Genomic DNA, 24216 nt, shown 5'->3' with positions numbered 1-24216 from the left:
GTAGTATGGATCAAAGATCTTTATGGGGTGCAGAAGATGGGAGGTCTGGCTTCTGTAATTGCTTCTTTGCTAGATATGGGCATTGACAGGTCAATCCATACCTCCATACTATTTCTATCTTTTCCTCTTAGGGTAATGCTTTGTGGGGTTCTAAGACCCATTTCTGAGTTCATTTGCCCAGTGAAGTCAGTTTGGTGTAATGTTAGCATTTGCATCTTGTTGGCTGAAAAGCATTAAGATATAAAGTAGAACATTTTTTTAAATAATCAGGAACCTAAAGGTAAAAGTATAGCAGATGAAATTTGGGGTCTTCATGTTGGGAGGAGCTAGTAAGTCTATTTTAGGTATATTCCAAGGGGGCCATGACTTCACTAATTTTTAAAATATTTATTATTCCCTTTTGTTGCCCTTGTTGTTTTATTATTGTAGTTATTGTTATTGATGTTGTTGTTGTTGGATAGGACAGAGAGAAATAGAGAGAGGAGGGGAAGACAGAGAAGGGGAGAGAAAGACACCTGCAGACATGCTTCACCACTTGGGAAATGACTTCCCTGCAGGTGGTGAGCCAGGAGCTCAAACTGGGATCCTTATGCTGGTGCTTGCACTTTGTGCCACCTGCACTTAACCCGCTGAGCTAAGGCCTGATTCCTTACTTTACTAATTTTTTACTGATCCCAAGAGCTAACGTGCATGTGGGCTAGGAGTACTGTTTGGGAAGATGGTGTCAGAATTGAAGATAGGACTAGAAAGCTGGATCAGTGCAGAGAGAAGCTCCCAAATATGGGAAAATTATATAAATAACGACTGGAAACCCCATTGATCTGACCTAGCTAAGGTCCAGGTCTATTCATATTTAGCACAGGAGCTTGTGTAACCTGTTCACCCCTGTCAGTCAGAGCTTGCACTCTTTGGTCATAGCTAAGAACATTCTAGACTACACTCATTTCAGGATCAGTCTTCCTCGAGTGGCAGCCTCCTTCTCGACAGTGGGGCAATTTCTACCTTAAAGTTTTGTTGTTGTTGTTGTTTTAACTAGAGGATTTCAGAATGTTCTGGATACGTAAAACTTTTCGATTATATATTACAAAAATTATGGGTGCATTAGTGAGTATAAACATTTCCAGTGGGAATTCAAAGGGATATTTGCGCCCCTATGCTCATGGCTGTATTAGTCACGCTAGTCAATGAGTGGAAGCAGCCAGATGATGACTGGCTAGTGAAGTCATGTGATGTATACTCCTTGGAGTACTATTCTGCTATCAAAGATGACACTGTGTCCTTTGGGGCAAAAATAGATGGAATTGGAGGTGATTATGCTTAGAGAAATATGTCAAGAGATGAAAGAAAACTACCAGATGGTTTCACTCAAATGTGGAATCTAGAGAACTGAAGAAAAAAAACAAAAAGACTTTCTGAGAGGTATGGTGGTTATCTTTGAGAGATGGGAGTGTAAGGACACAAATGTTTGCTGGTGAGTGTGGTGTAGAACTATACCCTGTAACCCTTCAACTTTGTTACCCACTGTTAATCACAAAAAAGTTTCCAATGGGACCAGAGAAGTAGTTCTCTGAATTGAATGCCTGAACTACCATTTGCGTGACCTAAATTTGAGTCTAGACATCATATGGAAGTGTTGTGGTAAACAGAGGAACCTTCAGTACTGTGGTGTCTCCTTTACTTTCTATCTGGATAAATATAAAAAGTGGCAGAGGCATTGCTGTGGAGTAGCTGCAGACTCATTTTACTTTCCCCAGTAAAGTAGGAAAAGCAATGAAAATCACCTGAAAACTCAACAAAATACAACTGGCATTTCTTCACTAACTCACCAAGCCACATGTAAGTACAGACATGTGTGGGGAGAAATTTCTTTTCTTTCTTTGTTTTCCTTTTTTTTTTTTTTTTTAGCATTTTTTCTTATTTATTTTCACCACTCCCATCACCAAAGGTCTGTGTCCCCATGCCCACACTCATAGATAACCACCATAGTTCTCCCACAGTCTTGAAAACAGTTTTTTTAAAAATCATATTTGTATATTCAGTTGTCTATATTCTGCATATGAGTGAAACCATTCTGTAGTTGTCCTTCACCTCCTTACTTGCTTCACTGAACATAATCTTCTCCAATTCCATCCACTTTATCCCAGAGGATACAATATCATCCCTTCTTATTGCTGCATAAAACTCTATTGTAGGGAGCCAGGCAGTGGTGCAGTGGGTTAAGCGCACATGGCGTGAAGCACAAGGACCCCGGTTCGAGCCCCTGGCTCCCCGCCTGCAGGGGAGTCCCTTCACAGGCGGTGAAGCAGGTCTGCTTGGAAGAAAGTCACATACAAATGCAGAACCATCAGGCTTTTATCAGATCTCTCATCATAAACACTAGAGGTGGAGGGGTCTGGTGGTAGAGTAGTGGGTTAAGTGCACATGACACAAAGCGCAAGGACTGGTTAGAGCCCCCGGTTTCCCACCTGCAGTGGGGGGTCACTTCACAAGCAGGCAGATCTGAAGGTGTCTTTCTCTCCCTTTATCTGTCTTCCTCATCTCTCTCAACTTCTCTCTGTCCTACCCAACAATAATGACAGCAATGACAATAACAACAACAATAAACAAGGGCAACAAAAGGGAAAAAGCAAACTACATTTAGCTTAAATTTATCAGTCAAAATATGCAGAGTGACTGAATGGATTAAAAAGCAATATCAACAGATGAGTGGCTGAGAAAGCTGTGGTATACACACACACTTGGATGGAGCTAGAAGGAATTATGTTAAGTGAACTAAGAAAGGTAAATATGAGTATGGGATGATCCCACTCATAAACAGAAGTTGAGAAAGAAGAACAGAAAGGGAAACTAAAAGCAGGATTTGACTGAATCTGGAGTAGGGCACCAAAGTAAAAACCCTGGGGTAAGGGTGAGTGTGGCTGTTTGGCTTGGGGCAGGGAGGGATGGGACACAGTCTTTTGGTGGTGGCAAAGTGGTTTATGTACACTTCTATTAATTTGTAGTCATATAATCACTATTTAATTGATATGAGAAAGAAAAAATTGATTGAGTGTCTCAAACTTTTTAAAGCACAGACTGAGTCTTTTTAATACATAGGCTGAGTCTTTGATATGTTGACTCTCTTAAAAGCTTAGACCAGGAAGAACAGAAGCAACCAGTGGCACAGCTATATACAAATAATATCAAAGTGCATAAATTATGGTGATGTTGTGTATGATACAGCAAATCCTAACAAAGGAATATTTCAAAGTTAACTCAATTGCCAAATAATGTGATTATAGCAATAACTATCTATTGCCTTCTTAAACCCTAAGACAGCAGGAACCTCCCACTTCCTCTATAGAGCCTCTAGAGTGGGGCTCACTTTCCTTCATGCTTCTCTCAATTCATACTAAATGATAGTGCATCCGCCAATCCCAAGCTAATCAACTCAACGAGTACCACCTCAGCATGCTTCACTTCAGACTGTGCTCAGAGACGTCAGGCATGGAATGTCAATCCTTCACCCTCATTACTCAGCCACCAGGTTCCAGATGCTAGCATGATGACAACCAGACTTCCCTGGAGGACAATGCCAACAATGTGTCCTGGAGTTCTGATTCCCCAGAGCCCCAACCGACTAGGGAAGGAGAAAGGCAGACTGGGAGTATGGATCAACCTGTCAACGCCCATGTTCATCGGGGAAGCAATTACAGAAGCCAGACCTTCCACCTTCTGCATCCCACAATGACCTTGGGTCCATACTCCCAGAGGATTAAAGAATAGGAAAGCTATCAGTGGAGGGTATGGGATACGGAGTTCTGGTGGTGGGAATTGTGTGGAGTTGTACCCCTCTTATCCTATGGTTTTGTCAATGTTTCCTTTTTATAAATAAAAAGAAAAGAAAAGAAGATCTGGGGGCCAGCTGTAGTGCAGTGAGTTAAGTGTACATGGTGCAAAGCACAGGGACGGGTGTAAGGATCCCCATGCAGGGGAGTCTCTTCATAGGTGATGAAGCAGGTCTGCAGGTGTCTATCTTTCTCTCTCCCTCTCTGTCTTCTCCTCCTCTCTCCATTTCTCTCTGTCCTATCCAACAACAATAACAACAACAATGATGAACAACAAGGGCAACAAAAGGGAAAAATATAGCCTCCAGGAGCAGTGGATTTGTACTGAGCCCCAGCAATAACCCTGGAGACAAAAAAAAAAAAAAAGCAAGATCCATCTAAAAAGTAGCCTTGGGTAATGAAATAACATGTGCATAAGATGCCTGTCCCCTACCTACCCCCCCCCCAGAAGTTTCCACTGAGCTTTTAGTATTAAACAACACTAGGTGTGATCTTTAACAAATAAGCAATTTACATAGGATAATATATAGCTGGCACTGTCTGTTCACTCAGAAACTGGCTGTATACTTTTTTTTTTTTCTTACCAGAGCATTGCTCAGCTCTGGCTTATGGTGGTGCAGGAGATTGAACCTTGAAATATAGAGTTCAGGTATATTTGTCTTTTTGCTTAACCATAATGTTATCTCCCCCACCTGATGTATATATTCTCATTGTTACTGGTATCATTAACCACTTGTACCATTCTATTGAAATCACTAAGAGAACACTTGGAGTATTCAGAAAGGCCATCTGAAATGAAACAATACCTAGGGCCAGGTGGTGGTTTGCCTGGTTGACTGCATATGTTACAAAGTACAAGGACCCAGATTCATGCCACTGGCTCCCATTTGGGAAGAAGCTTCTTGAGAAATGAAGCAAAGCTGCAGGTGTCTTCCACCCCCACTCCATATCTCTCCTTCCTCTCTAAATATCTCCCTGTCCAATAAAAAAATAAATACCTTACCTCATTTAAACTCTCATTGTCCTTTGTGGTTATAATACTGCACATGGTTTTTGTTGTTTCTTAAGAGTTGGAGAAGGCCTAGAAAATATAAACAGAAATTTATTCAGTTCATAGTAAATTCTAAGTACTGTTCTTCACTCTATTTAAAAACTCTAGTTCCCACCACACAGGGACTATGTACATTAAGTCTTATCTCTCCCCCCCCTTTTTTTGACTTCAGGGTTATTGCTAGCACTTGGTGCCTGCAATAAGAATTTACGGCTCTCCTGGTGGCCTTTTTTTTTTTTCCCCTGATAGGAAATAGTGAAATTGAGAGGGGAGGGGTGACAGAGAAAGAGACACCTGCAGTACTTGCTTCACTGTTCATGAAGCTCTCTCCCTGCAGGTGGGGAAGGGGGGTTTGGAGTGCTCAAATTCAGGTTCTTGCTCATGGTAATGTGTATGCTTTAACCAGCTGCATCACCATCCACCCACTGCATTAAGTTCTTTCTTTAAAATTTTTTTTTATATTTATTTACTTATTTTCCCTTTTGTTGCCCTTGTTTTTAATTTTTGTTTTTATTGATGTCATCGTTGTTGGATAGGACAGAGAGAAATGGAGGGAGGAGGGGAAGACAGAGAGGGGGAGAGAAAGATAGACACCTGCAGACCTGCTTCACCGCCTGTGAAGCGACTCCCCTGCAGGTGGGGAGCCAGGGGCTCTAACCAGGATCTTTATGCCTGTCCTTGCGCTTCACCACGAGCACTTAACCCTCTGTGCTACCGTCCAACTCCCCTTTCTTTCTTCTTCTTTTTTTAAACCTCCACGGCTATTTTGGGGGCTCAGTGCTTGCACTACAAATCCACTCCTCCCGGAGGCTATTTTTTCCCTTTTATTGCTCTTGTTATTTATCATTGTTGCTATCATTATTGTTATTGCTGTTATTAGGACAGAGAGAAATCGAGATAGAAGGGGAAGACAGAGATAGGGAGAGAAAGACACTCGCAGATCTGCTTCACCCCTTGTGAAGCGACCCCCTGCTGGTGGGGATCCAGGGGCTCCAATGGGGATCCTTGAGCGGGTCCTTGTGCTTTGCACCATGTGCGCTTAAGCTGTTGCATTAAGGCCCAGCCCCCTGCATTAAGTTATTTTTTTTCAGATTCTAGAATTCAAATAATTTTGTTAAAGAATAATTTAGTCACTTCCCCACCCCACCCCCAAGATGTTACCAACTCCTTAAATAACATCAACTAGATTACACTGAAAACTACCCACGAGTAGTTACAGTACAGGCTGTCTTACAGAATGCAGACAATTCAGTTTCTCTGTGAGTGTAACTGGGCCAACTCACATACTGCATTAAGTTCTTAATGGACAAATTTGATGTTCTGTGTTCTGAATGATGCAGTTGTTTTAAATGGAATTTTTTTTTGGTAGAGCCATGATATTGCACATGATTTCACTGCTCCCAGGCACGTTTTTCATTCAGAGAGAAAGAGACAATGAGAAACAGATGGATAGGAACAGAGGGAGAGAGAGAGAGAGAGAGAGAGAGAGAGAGAGAGAGATATCACAGCACCAGAGCTCCCCCTAGTTCCATGATCCTTCTTAAGTGGTAATGGGGCCACATGCATAGTAAGACATGCAACCTATCTGTAAACTCTCCCTCTGACCACCCCCCAAAATGTTATTTTAGAGATGGAGTTAGATATAAATTTATTTATTTATTTATCCTCCAGGGTTATCCCTGGGGCCTGGTACCTGCACTATGAATCCATTAACTGCTCCTGGAGGCTATTTTTGTTGCCCTTATTGTTATTGTTATTATTGCTGTTGTTGTTGGATAGGACAGAGAAGAATTGAAAGAGGAGGGGAAGACAGAGATGAGGAGAGTAAGATAGACATCTGCAGACTTGCTTCACTGCTTGTGAAGCGACCCCACCCCCAAAGATGGAGAGCCAGAGGCTCGAACTGGGATCCTAATGTCTGTGCACTTCATCCAGCGTGGTACTGCCAAGCCCCCATGAATTTCTATTTTAAGTGAAACATGAAATGCACTAATTTAAGAAAGGAAACTTCTATTAATATAAGAAAGCAGATCTGGGACATAGGTCTCCTAGTAGAGAACAGGGGTTCAAATCCCAGCACCACATTAGACAACACAACACCAAGGAAAGTGCCACTGGTGGTGGAGTGGCAATGTGATGTCTCTTCCTTTCTCTCTCATTCTGTATTTAAAATAAAAAGCATAAAAAAGCTGGCTTGGGAGTAGTAGAATTGCTCGTGTCTGAGGACTAGGTGTCACACAAACACAAGCAAGAATATAGAAGGTAGTTTCTATTTACAGCTTCCATTTGTGTGCTGTCTGTACTAGGTAAAATAAGCTGGTAAATGGACTAAGTTTGCAAGTATTTTAATGCTTCAAATGAAGTGTTAACAGTTATTTCAAGTTCAGACCATTTGGTTTAGGTAAAGGTGACTTTTCTATGCTGAAATGGGGCATGTGGCATCTCTCTCTCTCTCTCTCTCTCACACACACACACACACACACACACACACACACACACACACACACACACACACACCCCCCTTATCTCACCAGCTTCATTTGGGAGCAGGGATTCTGAAATAATAAAAGAACAAGAGGGACCAGACATTCTCATCCTTTTTCTATAGGTGATGGAAGAGAATGTCAGATGGATAGCATTCTCAATAGAGAATTTCTTAAAATCAAAAATGGTTAATAAAGTGTAAAAGATCAACTAGTATGGGCAGCCACTGAGAGATGCCTGGATATAAGGGGGGGGGGGGTCAGGGGAGAAGCACACCTGACCTTTAGCCAAGCTGGAGAGTTCTTCATCTCTTACTAAACCTAACCAAACTGAAAGATGCAATTTGAGCATAGTTGCTGGACTCACGGTAGGTAGGAGAAGGACATCCCACATGAAAGATTGCTACAAGGGAAAGGTGCTCAACTCCACAGTCCTTGATGATTGAGACTGGAGGCAGAACGGCAAAAGCACACAGGACCTTTTGGAAGAGGCACCTCTTCTGTCTACCAGCAGGTGCAGATTAAATAAACCAATGAGGAGCCCAGGCGGTGGAGTACTTGGTTAAGCACACACATTACAGTGTGTAAGGACTCAGGTTCAAGTCCTGGCTCCCCATCTACAGAGAGAAGGCTTCAAAACTGGTGAAGCAGGGCTGTATCTATCTCTGTCTTTTTTCCTCTTTATCTCCTGCACCCTTCTCAATTTCTCTGTCTTTACCCAATAATAAATAAAAAATATTTTTTTAAAAAGTATGCCAATGAGATCCTGTTGTCAGCACCAATGTAATTGTGAAATAGATCTGGAAGCGTACATAGGGCTACCTCTCCAAATGACAGGAATGAAAATAAATTACCTGTGGTCTAAACAGCCAGTATATATTTGCTCAATACTACCCTCTTTTATAGAGAATTTAAATCTTTTGGACCAGAGAGCCAATAACAAAGTATCTCTTGTTCTCTGTGATGATTATTTCACAGTACAGTATGTATATCTGGGGTGCCTTGATATTTTATCCAAGTAAAATATTAAATATTGCACTAAACTAGTAAGATACTTCCTTTTATATTTTTTTCAAGTGAAAATTTATAATTTATAAATAGATAAAATTTTCTAAAAATAGCTTGCAACACTATTATTATCATTATTATTGAGCAGTGCTCAGCTCTAGTTTATTATGGTGCTGGGAACTGAACCTGGGAACTCAAAGCCTCAGGAATGAAAGCCATTTGCATACCCATTATGCTGACTTCTCAGGCCAACTTTTAATTTTTAAATGCAATCTCTAAAGGTAATTCAAAGGCAAAGCTGCTGTAAAATCAAGTTTACATATATATCACTGTTAGGCCATCACTTCTCTGAGCCCATTTTTTCTGGTAGAAACAGAAGCAGAGAGAGTGGGGAGGGTGAGACAGAGATAGAGATAGAAATAGAGAAGGACCCATATTCAGCTTAGGAGCCTATGTGACCTCTGCATCCCTGTAGATCTGAGCTCATATTTTGTGGTTATGAGTAGGGACGTTCCAAGCTGCCCCAATATTAGGACCCATCTTCCTCAGGTGTAGCATAGAGTATGTTGTCCAGCTCCCTTCAGAGGATGGAAAATTCTCTATCATTGTTGATCCAAGTTGAGGGCAAAGTCCTATGAGGGCCCACAAAGGGGTCTGTTTTGTTGCTCCTGATAGAGATGACTGGTAACAATGGAGAGAGGGATTTATTTGAGGTCTAGGCCCATCATGTCTGTTTGGGAATCTCAGGACTCCCTGAATAGGGCCCAGCTGATGGGGTGGCCTGATAGTGACTAAAGAGTCATCGTTAAAGTATGTCAGTCTCTTGCCCTTATTCAGCTTTTACAGTCCTTGCTTTGATAAGGATAGATTGGGGGTGAGTGAGGGAAGTATAATAGGAAATAGGTGAGAAGGGTAACTAAGTCTAAGTAGACACTATTTCATTACGAAATTCATACTGACTCACTGTAGACTATTGTGTACTTTTTCTTTCAGGTATATATTTTGCCCTAATTTATAAATACATGTGAACATATGCCCTATCTCATGGGACCTGCTCTATATCTAGGTCACATCAAATTGATGGGGTTTACAGTCAACAATATTTATACACCTTTCCCATAATTGGGAGCTACTCTCTTCCCTGATCCAGCTTTCTGGTCCTTTTTCCAGCCATGACATCATCGCCTCTGACAATAACTTGGATCCACCTGCGTATTAGATTTTAGGCTCGGGGTGTGTGTGGGGGAAACTAGTATAGCCACAGGCCCTTTGGGAAATAACTGAAATATGCCTACTAGCTACCTACAAAACTGTGACCCCCCAACTCTTCATCTGAACTATTCCAGCTTTTAGGTTCGTGATTAGTCAACAACTTGTTTGGCTTTATATGTTAACTCTCTTTTCAGCCACCAGGTTCCAGATGCTAGCATGATGCCAACCTGACTTCCCTGGACAGACAACCCCAACAATGTGTCCTGAAACTCTGATTCCCCAGAACCCCACCTCACGAGGGAAACAGAGATGCCTGCGAGTATGGATCGACCTATCAACACCCATGTTCAGCGGGGAAGCAATTACAGAAGCCAGACCTTCTACCTTCTGCATCCCACAATGACCTTGGGACCATACTCCCAGAGTGATAAAGAATAGGAAAACTATCAGGGGAGGGGAAGGGATGCAGAGTTCTGGTGGTGGTAGTTATGTGGAGTTGTACCCCTCTTATCCTATGGTTTTGTCAGTGTTTCCTTTTTATAAATAAAAACCCTGTATTGCTGTTCAATAAACGGATTAGTTCTCCAACACAAGTCTCCGGGTCAGCTTTTGTCACATCACTAGCCACAGTCACTAAGAAAGTCCCGTATGGCTCTCCCCTGCTGCCTTGGGTGACATTCTCCTAGGCATCTGCTTCTGGTGTGCAACAGGGTGGCCATGCCAGGGAGTCTGTGCTCGAGAGAGTCCTCCCCACAAGAGCCTGGCACTTTCCATCTGTAATTTTAGTAATGTCTAATAAAGGATGACTCATGATCAGCCCCAAATTAAAAAAAAACTTGGTCTGCTGGGTCTGTAAGAGACTTCAACAGGTAACAGTTCTGTACACATATTCCAGTGCTATTCTCTACCGCAGAAAGGAACCTTCTGGGTGTGTGTATGTATTCTTTCTTGGAGGAAGAGAGCATACATTTGTGTATGCATCTCCCAGACTTCACCTACCTGTGTCTTTCTGCCTTACTGATCTTGTCTTTCATGAACATTAGCCATGTGTGCACACATAAAACAAGTCCTAGACCTAACAATATACCCTAGACTATGTTGTAAAAATATGAGTCTATTCATTACATGAGGTTTGGGCCAGGTTTTAAAGTTTCTGTTCTTTTCCATTACTAATTAAATTATATATGGAGGTATTTTTAAAAAGATTTTTTAAACTTTATTTTTATATGACAGAGACATTGAGAAGGAAGAGGGATTAATAGACAGAGACACTTGCAGCACTGCTTCATCACTTGTAATGCTTTCCCCCTGCAGGTGAGGGGCAGGGGCTTGAACTCGGGTCCTTGTGTAAGGTAATGCACACTTATCCCAGTGCACTACTGCCTGGCCACTTGCTGACATTTCAAATGGACTCTTGGCACTTAATAGCCTAATTCAATATGAAAATAAGAAATAACTGTCAAATTAAAAAAAAAAAAAGGCTCAACATTGAAATTTCTGTCCTCATAGGTATACAGTGTAACCATGCCTATCTCCCTCTCTAACTCCCCCTCCCCTCACAATTTCTGTCTGTCTTATCCAATAAAATGGAAAAAATGTTCATTAAGAGCAGTAGATTCATAGTGTCCAAGTCCCCGTGATAACCCTAGAGGCAAAGCAAAAAAAAAAAAAAAAAAAAAGAAAGAAAAGAAAAGAAAAAAAGATAGAAAGAAAACAAAAGAAACCTAAATACTAACTTGAAGTATCTTACACATGTGATGGAAACTTTGAAAATAGTATGATAAATTTCACTGAGCTCTCAAGAGACAACTTCCTCTGAATCAAGCAATGGATTTCTGTTTTTCATTTTTCCTTTTCCCTCAGGCTAGACACATGTGTTTATTTAAAACAAAAGTGCTCTTTTCCCATACCCTTCCTTTTGAGTGTGATAAATTTAGAATATCATGCCCCCAAATGAGAAAAAATAAATATAGGAAAAGACAAGGATGGTTATTGCTGCCACAGAAACTGTGTACTGGAGGACAGAGCCCAGTCATTTTCAATATATTTTTCTCCAAATTACTATGTATTCTGTAACCAAATAACATAACTTAAGAAGAACTGATTTGTTCATCTTAAATCTTAATATCATTTATATGAGAAACACTTGTTTCACATATACTGTTGCTACTACCATTTGGAAACCGTCTTTGGCCAGTGTTACCAGCCCCTTTCCTGAGGGAATCCAAAGGTACATGAATATGAATATTACTTTGTAGCAGTACATTTTTTTCTGGCTTTTTAGAAGTGTTTTTGTACAGAAGAGCTAACTTTATTTTAGTTTAAATACACTCTGGAATCATTCACTTCAGGGGTTAGGGAGTAATCTACATAATTCCCCAATGTGTAAAATTGTTCATCACTTCAAAGTGGGACCGTAGCTGAGAAAGGAAACAGAACTATAGTGACAACTTCTTTATCAGCACAAATATAAATTGACTTGCTGTCATATTGATGGAGAGACACATCAAACAGGCCAGCTGAATTAATATTTTACAAGATAACCATGAGAAGATCTACCAGGTTGCTTGTCTCTACTCCATGCCCTTAGACAACTTATAGGTACCAGATAACACCATCTCCTGCTATTAAGTTGTGATCAGTCTTCTCATCATCAGGTCAAAGCTGCCTTCCCAGGTACTCCCACAGCATCTTTAGCCTGATTTGACCTTAACCAGATTGTAGAACAACTCTTTTTTTAAAAAAATATTTATTTATTTAGCCCCTTGTTGGTTTTTTTATTGTTGTTGTAGTTATTATTGTTGTTGATGTCATCGTTGTTGGATAGGACAGAGAGAAATGGAGAGAGGAGGGGAAGCCAGAGAGGGGGAGAGAAACATAGACACCTGCAGACCTGCTTCACCGCCTGTGAAGCGACTCCCCTGCTGGTGGGGAGCTGGGGGATCCCTCCGCGGGTCCCTGCACTTTGTGGCAGGTGCGCTTAAGCCACTGCGCTACCACCTGATTCCCTGTAGAACAATTCTTAATACATCATTCGAGGCTTGCTAAAGTGCAACATGTAAGAACCTCTGTCAGTATTCCCAAAGAAAGGTTCCACATCACCTCATTTGGGATGGAGGTAAGCATTGGTGAGACTATGACTGTGAAAATGGGCCACTGAGACTGCATGCAGGAATAGATGGTTGCAATTGGGAAGGACAAAGACTGATCTGTCAGGGAATGGATGTGAGCACTGACAATGAGTCGTTATAGGAGCAGAGGAAGATGACGGTGGTGAGTCTGATGTAAACCTGAAGTGAATGAGGCTGTGTGTCTGGGAGGTCAGCAGACATAATTGAATTGTAGCTCAAAAAAACTGGAACTTTTGAAGAAATAAGGAGGAAAACCTTAATAAGATTAAACCTGAATAAGAAACAATGGTGAGGGGAGCAGGCAGTGGCACACCCTGTTAAGTGCACATAGTACTAAACACAAGGACCCATGCAAAGATCTGGGTTTGACCCTCACCTGCAGCGTGGAAGCTTCATGAGTGGTGAAGCAGGTCTGCAGGTGTCTGTCTTTCTTTTTCCTTCTCTATCTCCCCGCCCCCAATTTTTCTCTGTCCTATCTAATAAAATGGAAAAAAATGGCCACCAAGAGCAATGGATTTGCAGTGCAGGCACCTAGCCCCAGTGATAACCGTGGAGGTAAGAAGGGGGGGATGGTCTGACTGCCAGGTACTAGTGCACCTAGTTGAGCACATATATTACTATGTGCAAGGATCTGGGTTCTGGTCCCTGGTCTCCACCTGCAGGGGGGAAGCTTCATAAGTGGTGAAGCAGTGTTGCAGGTGCCATTTCTCCCTCTTCCTTTGTTCCCTCACCAATAAATTTCTTTCTGTCCTATAAAATACATAAATATTGAAAAAAAAAGAAACAATGGTGTTTGGGTGCTGGCATGCCAGGTAGTGCACACATGTTACTATGCTCAAGGACTCGGTTTTAAGTCCTTGGTTCCCACTTGTGGGGGGGGTTAGGGGAGAAACTCCATGAGTGGTGAAGCAGTACTACAGTTGTCTGTGTCTCATCCTCTCTAACTGTTGGTATGCTTCTAAATTCTGCTTATAAGACCTTCTGTTTTGATCATCACATTAGGTTTGCTTGTATTACTTATGATGTGGTCTATTTACATAATTACTGTTTTACCTGGGTCCTGCCCTGCCTGCAGAGTATTGGTTTAATCCCCACTGATTAGATGGAAGCTTTCTATGTTCTTTTTGTGCTCTTTTTTTTTTTTTTTTGCTCCGCACCCTCTCCTAGTCATTTCCTTTCGCCTGCCACTTCCGGTGAAGAGATGCATAAAAGCTGATGTATCTGATTAATAAATGAGATACTGCTTCCCAGCTCAGCCATGAGTCCCTGGTCGTCTCTCTACCACCTGTGAAGCTAGCCCAGCTCGGCATATGGCACCCTGAACAGGGACTGGTGCCTGAACAGGGACTGGCATATGGCGCCCATCCCCCAGATAAGTAAGCTTGGCTACTCATCCACCATAGGCTGGCTTTCTACTTATGAAGAGGTTTCCCAAAGCCTCTACTCTTTTGTCATGAGACAGTTTCTTTGTCTCTGGAACATTTTGCTTTGGGCCACACTTTGGTTCCCTGACTGGGAACTTTGGTTTCTTATGACTGTGCTTGTAGAGCTTGGAAGATGCATGGAGATTTCTCCTTGGACTTTCTGGATTCCCTCTCCCATGTTTCCCACTGAGAAGGACTACTCTAACTTGAAGAGCATTCTCCAGTATCCTGGCAGTCCCCAAGAATGGAGACACGTAGTTAGTTCTACCCTCCTGATTTGATTCTTTCTTCGATGGGAAGACATTTTTAAAAATGGGTGCCTGCAGCAATCCAGCAGGAACCGTCAGAAGAACCGTAAATGGAATTTCGAGGAGTTTTTTGGACTAGGATGCCCTCCGGGGACTCATGATGCTACATGGTGAGATCTAGATAATCTGGTTCAAGGTGAAAGAAGCAAAAACTGCCTACCGCTTTTCTTTTGATTTCCCCCCTCATTGTTCTCTCTGAATATCTTAAGTTTGCTGTCTGCTTTCAGTTGCATTTCATAAGAGAGTGATTTGAATGACTGAATTTTTGTACGACATTGACTTAAAAAAAAATGCTGGATGCAGCCATTATTTCTGGAGACATCCAGATGCAGTCCAGAAAACTGTTCTTTTCTCTTTTGATTTTTTACGTCTTGGAAACGTTTAATCCTGAAAACTGTATGAGTATGGGCGGGGTAGATAGCACAATGGTTATGCTAATGATTCTCATGCTTGAGGCTTCTAACCATGGTTTTTCTGTTTACCTTTCCACGTTTTATTGAGTTTAAACTGTTTAAACAACCTTAATATCATACTAGAAAGGACTTCCAATTATAATGGAGTTATCAATTATAGTAAACTTCCAATCTGCTACAAGTTTTGCTTCACAAGTAAGTGAATTACAGCTGTCAAGTCTTCACATGAAAAAGCATCTGCTCAAATGAAATCCCCAGAAATCCATTTGGACCCCTGTTCTCTGACATTGCCCACAAGATGACATGACTACAATGCACCTCCCTGAAACCAATGATGTGACCTGGCATGACCTGAATAAACTGATTCACAGACTCCAAAGCTCACTCTCTACAGAAAAGCAGAATTACAGTGACTGACCTTCCCCATTGAGACAGACGTGCAGCATTTCATCCCCTGGCATTTCTTCCGTGGTCATCTGCTTTGGACTGACACTTCTATTGGACTTACTGGTACATCTCTTGGACACTTTACACAACTTTACAGCAGCTTCCCTTTACGCTGCTGGGTTTCTCAAAGACTGACCGCAGAAGTCCATGGACTTTGCAGCCAGAGACTTGGGACTCTATAGGCCATGTCCCCTCACCTGCAGGCTCTGTCCCCAGAGTCAGGAAACATCCCCCCCTCCTTACTAGGCCCTTCCCACAGAGGCAGGAAAAACCCTTTGAGGCATGAAATGCCCCCAGAGGCAAGAGATGCCCACAGAGGCAAGAAATGTCCTTTCGCCTGCTAGGCACTGCCCTTTGAGGCAGGAAATGCTCCCCCCTCAGGTCTCCCCTTGGCATCACACTGGTTCTTGCTGCTCTCTTACTTGTTCCTCCATGTCTTCTGCCAGTTCTTTTGAAAATGCCTGTATGATATAGGTTTCTGTTCACCCCACACTACTGATACTATGGCCATTAGTTAAAAAGAAAGAGGGAAATGTTGGTATGCTTCTAAATTCTGCTTATAAGAACTTCTGTTTTGATCATCACATTAGGTTCGCTTGTATTACTTATGATGTGGTCTATTTACATAATTACTGTTTTACCTGGGTCCTGCCCTGCCTGCAGAGTATTGGTTTAATCCCCACTGGTTAGATGGAAGCTTTCTATGTTCTTTTTGCACTCTTTTTTTGCTCTGCCCCCTCTCCTAGTCATTTCCTTTTGCTTGCTACTTCTGGTGAAGAGATGCATAAAAGGCGATGTATCTGATTAATAAACGAGATACTGTTTCCCAGCTCATCCATGAGTTCCTGGTCGTCTGTCTCCTGCCCACAAAGCTAGCCCGGCATCTAACTCCCTCTTCCCACTCAATTTGTTTCTATTAATAGAAGAAAAAGGAGGAGGAGGAGGAGGAGGAGGAGGAGGAGGAGGAGAAGGGGAAGAAGAATGAGAAGAAGAAGTAGAAAAGAAGAAGAAGAGGAAGGGGAGGAGGAGGAGGAGAAGGAGGAAGAAGAAGAGGAAGAAGATAGTGGCCACCAGGAACAGTAAAATCTGCAGGCACTGAGCTTTAGCAATAACCCTAGTGGCAATAAAACAAAAGAAAAAGAAAACAAAAAGGAACAATGGTGAGTAAGTTATTTACCTACTACATCTTTAAGGACTTGTACATTGTGCTGAGTTTAGAATTAGAGACAGACAATTATCTGAAATTGTGGTGCCAGATGTATTTTGCAGTTCAGAAAAGTTTGCATTATGAGCATGTGTATAAATATTATAAATTCATGCCATGCTATAGAACACCCACGGCAGGGTCTAGGGCAGTATCCTTTCACCACAATCATTAATATTTATGCAATAAAATTGTTTGCACTCAATGGGATCATTAAACAGTAAGAATAGCTTCATTTTAAGTGCAGGTCAGATTATCTTGCTCCATAAGAATTACAAATATACCTTTTGGTCCAGGCTTTCATTTATTTATAATAGCAGGTAAGTTATTATATACTGCACCAAAGTAAAAGACTCTGGGGTTGGGGTACTTTCAGGTCCTTGTGCATGATGGTGGAGGAAGACCTAGGCTGGGGGTAAGAGAATTCTCCAGAAAATAGAAATTTTATATATGTACTAACAACTGTATTTACTGTAAACCATTAATTCTCCAAAAAAAATGATACTGTGTACCTATAAATTCCTCTTCGCTGGATCTTTAATTTTCCATAGTAATACTAAGATTTGGCTATCCACACTATCTAGAGCTGGACAGACATGCAGTTTATCATTATCTGCAAGGTCTACAATTATCTTCTCCATATTTTTTCCACCCTGTTGCATAGCTGAACCAACACAGACTTGTTAAGAAGATTCCATTATAAAGAATAGGAAAGCTTCCAGTGGAGGATATGGAACTCTGGTGGTGGGAACTATATGAAATTGTACCCCTCTTATTTTACAATCTTCTCAATCATTATTAAATCAATAAAATAAAAAGATGCCATTACTCCTCACATTTAGTCTGACACCCATTGCTGGACATCAAGGTGTATAAACAACCTCCTGTGTTAGGTCTGTTTATCTTGTATTGCTTCATACAGTTTTTGAGAATGAACTGCATGTGTGATATTGCTGAGCAGCCTCCTAAACCAAATGGCATGCACAACTACAACTTCCCTGCCATAAGTCTGTATTGTGGGGATTGTGGCGCAGACACCAGCTTGTGGTCCTCTAAGAGTTTTTGAGGCTTTTTTTTTTTTTTTTTTTTAACTAGAGTTAGAGAAGCAAGTCACTGACTTTGGCTTTTCCCTGCCTGTTTGGATACCTCTAAACCTGTCTCCCAACTTGGGTCCTGAAGTAAAGGTGGAATAAAAATTTTTTGATATATGAGATTTCCTTGCTAAATAAAGCTAGAATTTTGATTTTTAGACTAATCTGAAAAGAGTTCTTGGGGAAAAAAAAACATGAGGGGAAAAGCAAAGACTTGATAAATGGTCAGTGGCTACAATTTGAAGTCAGGAAGTCTGTTTATAAAGTTTAACTAAAAGGAATGACTCAAGATGAATACAATACAAGGCACTCCAGGAAAGTGGTTTCCTCCACTTCTGTATTTCCATTTGTATAGCTTGGAGGAATTGTCCGATTCCTTCAGTCCCGGGAAGTACTCAGAGCAGGGCAGGCCAGGGTGGCTAAGGAGCTGCCACTTGCCTCACTGCAAGCCTGGTCAGCCCACTGGGCTGCCTCACTGTCACTTTTCTGCAGGTCCCTTTCTTCCCCGCTCTCTCCCATGTAGTCCACATCCTCCTCCATAGTGGCATCTGTAGAATTCTTGTCCTTCTGCATATTTTGCATCCCCCTAGTCTTCCAGGTCTCCTTCATTTATTAATTCCCCCAGTGAGTGAGGACAATAATAATACAGTGTCTCCCTGAAGCTACCCCACCCTCAGCAAACTCAAGTTTAATAGCTTAGGCTCTCAATATTTCCCTAGTTGACAAGCCCAGTAGTGTGCTGTTAACTGGCTCCACAGAGGACATATTACAATTGTTGACCTATTTTTACAGGATTTCTCTATAGGGGGTTGGTAACACCTTAAAACCCTCAGAATTTGGCCTGATAAATCACTTTGGAAGGCAATCCTGTGGTCTAAAGCAGCATATTTGGGAGCTTGGAAGGAGAAAGAGGTGTGGGGGTTGCATATATTGAGGAGGTGTTGGAGGCCTAGTGACAGGAGAGTTGAGGAGGTTAAGGTTTGATAAGAGGGTGAGGTGTGATAACCTATTGTGGGAAGACATACAAATGTACACGGGTGAATATGATCCTGTAAATCAATATTTTCTAAAAAAAAAAAAAATGAAAAAGTGATCAACACAAAAAACCAACCCATATCCTCTTAGATTCACACTACACCCACCCTTCCCAATTCTTGCTTCTTTTAGGACCTAGGTGATACAGGAGACTCTGGGGCAACTTTGAATTTGGGTCACTAGAAACTCTCATTTCTGCCTAGCTGGAGGTGGATTCCCAGGGTGGTGAAGCCAGAGATCTGTTTATAGAGCCTTCCTGGTTACGTGCTTGTGAACATAAACTCAAACCGTGGGTCACGACTTCTGCTTCTCGGATAGGTTAAAAGGTTCGGCGTGCTAGAGGGAGACCTGTCAAACTGAGCACGCCTTCTGGCGGTAGCTGAACCACTAATACCCGGACTCCAGAAGCCTACACCGGCGCATGCGCACTGAGGTCTTGTCGTGAGGTGGGCGGGCCTAGCTGCTCCCGATAGGCCAATCGGCTGGAGGGTGCGCGCTACCTCGCCCCTCCCGCTGGTCCTCGCCGACTCCTGGGGAAGACATGTCAGTGTTTGCCTACGTGCAGCTGTGGCCGGGAGGGGAAAATGTCTGCAGCCAAGGGTTTGGCGGCTGGGGCGCTGCAGCTATCGAGGGGGCGGGGCCCTGGCTCTGGCGAGCTTTAAATTCTGACTTGGGAGACTTCTGAGTAGCTTACCTGGTCATCTGCAGCTAGAACGCCGCCATGCTGCACTCCTATAGACTCCGGTCCTCTTGAGTTAGGTGGAAAATGCTGATGCTTGATTGCAATCCAGAGGTGAGACTACTGCCCCTTCTGTTCAGAGGACACGAGCTTCCAGATGCCTGTTTTCTTGGGAGCGTCAGAGAGCGTGGTGGTAGAGGAGCAGTCACTGGGCACTGTGGAGCGAAGCCTCTTCAGAGTTGGGAAGTTGGTGGAATGGGAGGAAGGTTGTGAATTCTGTGAGGTGCTAGAGCTGTTCTCTTCCCTCAGTTGGGCAGTCTGAAGCATTTGCTGGAGACTGGAACCTCCATCAGTGCACCCCCGGACCCCTGCCAGCAGTCATTTGCCCACTTGTTCGCAGGTGGTGGTCTTGTTTGTTTGCTTCGGTGGCAGCTGCAAACAGGCGCTGACCTCAACCAACAGGTAACTAGGTAACGGATTGTTGCTGTGTGCAATCCTCCCCTCTGCGACACACACACACACAACCTTAGTTGCCAAAATAATGTCTAAAGCGGTGATGACCCATGCGATTTTTCTAGTAGTTACATTAATGAAGTGGAATGAAACACTGATTTTATTATTTTAACCCAATTTATCCACAGAATTTCTGTATGTAACCAACACAAAATCTGATATTAAAAAAAATTTTTTTTTTGCTTGTGCCTTCTTACTCAGGGGTTGTATTTTACCATCACAATACATTTCAGTTCAGAATAGTCAGTTTTCAAGTGTTCATCAGCCATATATATGGCTAGTAGTTGCCGCATTTGATAGCAGATATAGGTCTATAGTATATTTCAAAAGGAACACTTGTTCCAATACAGAATTCCCACTACAGTAACTGAAATAATACTTGAGGCATGCCCAACCCATTATCGTGTTCTACAGAGATTTCTTAAGACAATTTACATCTTCCATTGGATATTATAGTACATTTTAAAATGCACATTTCTACTTCTGTATTCTATTTTGCTTTTATTCAATAAAGTTCACTTAATGTATATGGATGTGATTCTGTACATTTTATTATTATAAGTTTTGTATTTGGTAGCACATTGAATGAACTTCACAAAAACTGAATAAAAATTAAGTACGGTGCAGTTCTAACTAGACTTTGTAAATAGCTATTATTAAACTTTATCCACCAAAGAACTTGTTTTGGGGAGATGCTAAAATGCATTATTTTATCTTTAAGGACAGTTTTGGGGAACCACCACTACAAGGCAGCAAAAATTGAAAATCTGGAATGCCTTAGCCTGCTTGTAGCCAGTGATGCCCAAATTGAGTAAGTATAAAATCAAGAGCTTCAAATTTTATATTTTCTTGACTTAAGTTAGATTCCTTAATCTTAATTACATGTATTTAAAAAATAATGTCCTCCTACTTAAAAATACTGTGTTAACATTTATATGTTAACTTGGGCAGTTTATGATTGATAAAAGTATTTAGGGAAAAAAGATACTGAGCACTTAGAACTGGGAGTTTGTTCATCTATCATGGCATTATTCCACCTTAGTTTTGGTTTGTTGGATTCATTTTATAGAAATTCTCGGGTGGGTATTGAAGGCATCATCAAACAAGTTCTTTGGTGGATAAAGTTTAATTATAGCTATTTACAAAGTCTAGTTAGAACTGCACCGTACTTAATTTTTATTCAGTTTTTGTGAAGTTCATTCAATGTGCTACCAAATACAAAACTTTAATAATGTACAGAATCACATCCATATACATTAAGTGAACTTTATTGAATAAAAGCAAAATAGAATACAGAAGTAGAAATGTGCATTTTAAAATGTACTATAATATCCAATGGAAGATGTAATCTGTCTTAAGAAATCTCTGTAGAACATGATAATGGGTTGGGCATGCCTCGGACAAGTTTTATTTCAATTACTATAGTGGGAATTCTGTATTGGAACAAGTGTTCCTTTTGAAATGTTCAGTGAGATAAGCCAGAAAGAGAAGGATGAATCATACTCATAGGTGGAAATGAAGAAGTGAGGACAGTAAGGGAAAACACAAGGTTAAACTTGGACTAGGCATGGTGTATTGTATCAAAGTACTCTGTGGGAGTGGGGAAAGAGTTGATATAGAGGGGTGTTGGGGTCCCGGGGCATGATGGAAAAGAACTTAGGCTGGGGGAGTGTCTTGCAGGGGAGATGAGAGGTTCAATCTGTGTGTCAACAATTATAGTGTAAACATCACATCCCCCCCCACTAAAGTGAAAAAAAGAGTAAAATGATTCAGTATCTATGTAAATTTCAAATAAAAATAAAGCTTTGATTTCATAAAAAAGGGGGGATTCTTAGTGACCTTATTTGTGTACTTATTAATTGCAGAGTACTTTTCCATTCATTCAGAATTGGGGTGTCCAATCTGCTGAACTGTTAGCTGCTAAGCACATTATAATGAGCAGAACTGTAACTTCTCTGTGCTATCTTTACCATTTCCATTCTGCAAATAAAGATGCCCAAAGTTCCGGTTAGAACTGTATTTACAGGATTAGGAAATAACAATGACTATGCAAAAGATTTTCATCCCTGAGATCCCAGGATCAATTCCTAGTACCACTATAAGCCAGAGCTGAACAGTGCTTTGGCTTACCTCTCTCTCTCTTAAGAATTAATAAAATGTTAAAAATATTTTAGAAAGATACATAATCACCTAATTTTATTTAACTATATTTTTATCTTAAATTCATTTTATGTAATAAGAATGGGCGAACTGCTGAAGACCTTGATTGGTCCTATGGATTTCCAGAATGTACCAAGTTTCTTACAACAATTAACTGTATCCAGACAATAAAGTCAAAGGAACAAGATGATTATGTGCTGCAGGTGCCGCCATGCGAGCTGCTTGACATGGTACCAGCTTTGCAGGAAGTTCAGCATGGCTGGACTCTGCAGGCCAAACTGAAACCATCCTGCCTTTTGCCATGTATAGGGCTTGGGATTAAGCTCTGTGTGGTCTTAATAATATTTACCTATGGCCAGGCTCAGAGCCTAAACAATGACAAAAATAATGGCAAAACCTGCACTGCACTCTGTAAGATTGATCATAATGGAGCAAGAAATATTAGTAATGCAGAATTTTTCAGGAGGCTCCAGTAGGAAAATATTTTTCCCCCTTTAACTACACCACTTCCTTTAGTATTTCCCCCTAAAATATAAAGAAAGATTGGCGGTTCCCGCAGTGGAGGGGCCACCTTACATAGCATAATTAATGGAAAGTAATGGTACATGCCTAAATACAATGGGCCTTTTAATCTATCACCCACCACTATGCTCCCACTTCCTTATGCAGGAATAGTACACAAGAACCTAGGTCACATAGTGAGCATACACAGATGGATTTCAGCTAGAGCTTAACTTTATGGAGAGGCTGGCCAGGTCAGCACCACCATGGTGCCTTCTCAGTAAGGAACAAAACAAAACTCCTTGACCAAACAATGGAACAGATTTTATGAAAAATGGGCTGCTCAGTTTAAGGCTCCTAGAAACATAACAAGCTTGAACTTTCTATGAACCACGGCTTCTGATGCATAGGGGCAAGAGAATGGCATAAACATACAGGTAGAATATTAATCTTAATCAACAGGACATCTGCCTAGCACACAGGTACAGGAATAACAAAAGATATAGAAACTGTGATGTGATCTCTAGGTAGGAAAGTGCCCTTGGAATGTGAATGTTTCACAAAACAGGAAGTGTTCCCTACCTGTGCTGTTCTTACTTGGCGATTTTTGTATTAATAATCAAAGCCTTGGTGATTTTTGTTTTAGTAATCTATACTTCGGTGATTTTTGTTTTAATCATCTAAGCCTTATGAGACTATAAAAATAAAGTTCTGTTTAAGTATGACAGAGATGTCTGCTTGAGCTTGATTCAGCATCAACTCACTGGTCTCTTACTCATTCTTCACCGATGCCCCTCCTCCTCCAGGATACCCTAATAATTGGGGGGGCTGGCCCTGGCAATTGTGTGCCATTGCGCAGAAGGAAACGCAGCTCTAGCAGTGCAGCATATACAAATGGGAAAAGGAGGTGTTGGTAAGTAACTCACAGTATCTTCTTTCTTTCTCATTCAAGGATCTCTTATTTAGCAGAACTTACTGTCATTTACAGTATTATTTCTAAGATGTATTTCATTTTCACTAACACACCTTAATGTGAATTGTTATTGCTATTAGAGTTATTGTTATTAGAGTTTAGAGACTAAGAACTTCTGCTTAGAAACAGAAGGATGAATATGGGATGATCTCACTCTCAGGCAGAAGTTGAAAAACAACTTCTGATCAGAAGAGAAAACACAAGTAGACCCTGAACTGGAATTGGCGTATTGCACCAAAGTAAAAGACTCTGAATACAGGTCCAAAAAGGATGACAGAGGACCTAGTGGGGGTTGTATTGTTATATGGAAAACTGAGAAATGTGATGCATGTACAAACTATTGTATTTACTGTCAAATGTAAAACATTAATTCCCCAATAAAGAAATTTAAAAAATAATAAAACAAAACAAAACAAAAAAACCTTCTGCTTAGTGGAAGGCTGGGGAAAAACTTTTTAAAAAAAGTTTATATATACATATATGTCAGGTGTGGAATGTCAACTCTTCAGCTTCATTACTTTGGTGAGACCTTTCCTAGCTCATAGGACTCCTTAACTCCATTTCAAGTGGCTCACTTCTTAACAAAACCTCAAAACCTAGACCAAGGCCCATAAAATAGGGCATGTGTACATGTATCCATAAGTTAGGGGAAAATATATACCTTAAAGCAAAAGTGCACAATAATTTGCAGCAAGTCAATAAACGAAGCAAGAAAGTATAAAGAACTAAAAAGATACCTTAAAGTACCTAATGAAA

General features: G+C 41.2%; 2 protein-coding genes across 4 annotated transcripts in view; one reads left to right on the top strand and one right to left on the bottom strand.

The window, feature by feature from the left end:
* The window catches only part of LRP2BP (LRP2 binding protein), a 48753-nt gene extending 29333 nt beyond the window's left edge, over positions 1 to 19420 (bottom strand). For all 3 annotated transcript variants that reach the window (XM_060183850.1, XM_060183868.1, XM_060183865.1), the window contains exons 1-2: positions 19329 to 19420; positions 4831 to 4908 (exon numbers count right to left, since the gene is read on the bottom strand). In XM_060183850.1, the coding sequence (XP_060039833.1) occupies positions 4831 to 4875 (45 nt within the window). In that variant the 5' untranslated portion in view covers positions 4876 to 4908; positions 19329 to 19420. The remainder of the gene's footprint in view (positions 1 to 4830; positions 4909 to 19328) is intronic.
* ANKRD37 (ankyrin repeat domain 37) lies at positions 19291 to 23404 on the top strand. The gene is given in 6 exon segments (XM_007517665.3): positions 19291 to 19427; positions 19623 to 19775; positions 20548 to 20570; positions 20572 to 20637; positions 22054 to 22178; positions 23322 to 23404. Coding segments are annotated over 6 exon segments (477 nt in total). The 5' UTR covers positions 19291 to 19400.
* The last annotated feature ends 812 nt before the right edge of the window (positions 23405 to 24216 follow it).

This window comes from Erinaceus europaeus, chromosome 2 (genome assembly GCF_950295315.1).
Source record: "Erinaceus europaeus chromosome 2, mEriEur2.1, whole genome shotgun sequence".
NCBI lineage: Eukaryota > Metazoa > Chordata > Mammalia > Eulipotyphla > Erinaceidae > Erinaceus > Erinaceus europaeus.
The sequence above is the reverse complement of the archived record's forward strand: the minus strand, read 5'-3'. Positions and strand labels throughout refer to the sequence as shown.